At 36.7% G+C, this 1679-nt stretch overlaps 1 protein-coding gene across 1 annotated transcript; it reads right to left on the bottom strand.

Annotated features, from left to right (window-relative positions):
* Window positions 1-342: 342 nt before the first annotated feature.
* Window positions 343-1278, bottom strand: LOC139547523 (olfactory receptor-like protein DTMT). Its single transcript, XM_071356386.1, has one exon. It carries the CDS (start codon window positions 1276-1278, stop codon window positions 343-345), a length of 936 nt encoding a protein of 311 aa, XP_071212487.1.
* Window positions 1279-1679: the final 401 nt, after the last annotated feature.

Below are 1679 nucleotides of genomic sequence, written 5' to 3'. Positions count from 1 at the left end.
GATACAAAATAAAGTAAATCAAACTGTTCCATGAAAATGTGCCTATGAAAAGCATAACTCTCTCGCAGGTTGGTGGAAATGGTAAGATGTGTCTATATATGATAAAATACATGTTTTAAAATGTAGACAAATTGATTGGTCAAAAGAAAAGACTTGTTGTTGTTGTCTACAGCACTAGTAGAAATGCAGGAAATTAGCATTAGATGCCCCAGAAATTTAGGGAGGACCCCCAGACCCACTTCCAGGTTATGTCCCCCCCCCCTACACTTCTAAACCCACCTCAAACTTTTTTTTGTTGACTTCTGAGATCAGGAAGTCTCCCTGTTGTGTAGGATCATGTAACTAACGTTTCATATCAATGATTTTTTGTGCATTACACTTTCTAAAAACTGCCCTTCGAATCTGCTTGAGGTTAAGTCCATATATGACAGGGTTTAAGACAGGTGGTATAACAAGGAATTGTACGGCCATTGCGTTACGCATATTTAGCGTAATATTTACATTATTCCACCCTTGCAACGTGTCAAACAGGGTCACTGTGATGTAAATAACAATTGTTATTAAATGTGGCACACAAGTCTGTGTGAACTTAGTTCTTCCTTTAGCTGACTTTACACAATTCCTTACAATCTGACCATAAGAAAATACAATGAAAAGTAGCTGTAAAACATGAACCACTATTATACATTTGTTCAAAATCTGATTGATGGTAATGGGTAAACATGCATGTTTCAGTATAGATGGATTGTCACAGAAGATCTTATCAATGCGAGATCCACACAAAGGAATCCTGGCGGTTAAAATAACTGCTATGAGTGATATAAATAAAGGATAACACCAAGAAAGTAAGAGTAACTTTCTAACAGTTAAAGATGTCACAATGGTATGGTATAGTAGTGGTCTGCATATTGCCACATACCTGTCATAAGACATCACTGTTAGAGTAGACATTTCACATATTACGAATGTGTATATTACATAGGCTTGAGTCAAACATCCACCATAAGATATCACCTGAACATCTGACTGAAGGTCCAGTAAGAACTTGGGGTAGAAACCAGCGGTTCCATACAATCCATTGACACATAGACTACACAGAAAGATATACATGGGCTCATGGAGGCCTTTCTCCTGAATGATTGTTATGATCAGAGTCAGATTCACAGTGATGATGAGAAGATATGTGATAAGAGACAAGATAAAAAAGACTGATTTGTTGTTAAATGTCTCTTGTAAGCCAAAGAGATAAAAGAGCTTGACTTGGGTTGAGTTCTCCATAGCTTTTGTTAATTTTCTTCCTCTGGTCAATGCAAAAATTCTTAGTCCTTACAAGGCTTCAGTGTGTATGGAGGTGAATGAAATCAAGTGTGAATAATTTGATTCTGTTTAGGCTCAGACTAAACACAACAGTTTTAACAAAACTAATTCACATCCTCCCTCAAATTCTTATTTCCCCCCCAAGAAGTTCCCAATAATATCTGTACATTATCAGATTTCTGAGGTGTGAAAGTAATAAAAAAACTTGAGTGGATGAAATGTCTTCTTGCTTGAGAGAGTGATACTGCTTCAATAACTTGTCCTGGTAGCCTCTAAATATATCATAGTGTATGATCACATGGGATTGTAGTTTCAGCGTCACCATGTAACCACTCCATAGGGATCTATATTGAGTTTATGAC

This window comes from Salvelinus alpinus, chromosome 21, assembly GCF_045679555.1.
Source record: "Salvelinus alpinus chromosome 21, SLU_Salpinus.1, whole genome shotgun sequence".
NCBI classification, from domain to species: Eukaryota; Metazoa; Chordata; class Actinopteri; order Salmoniformes; family Salmonidae; genus Salvelinus; species Salvelinus alpinus.
The sequence above is the reverse complement of the archived record's forward strand: the minus strand, read 5'-3'. Positions and strand labels throughout refer to the sequence as shown.

Coding starts and splice junctions, on each gene's coding strand:
- LOC139547523 (XM_071356386.1), bottom strand. CDS start 1,278: ATGGAGAACTCAACCCAAGTCAAGCTCTTTTATCTCTTTGGCTTACAA.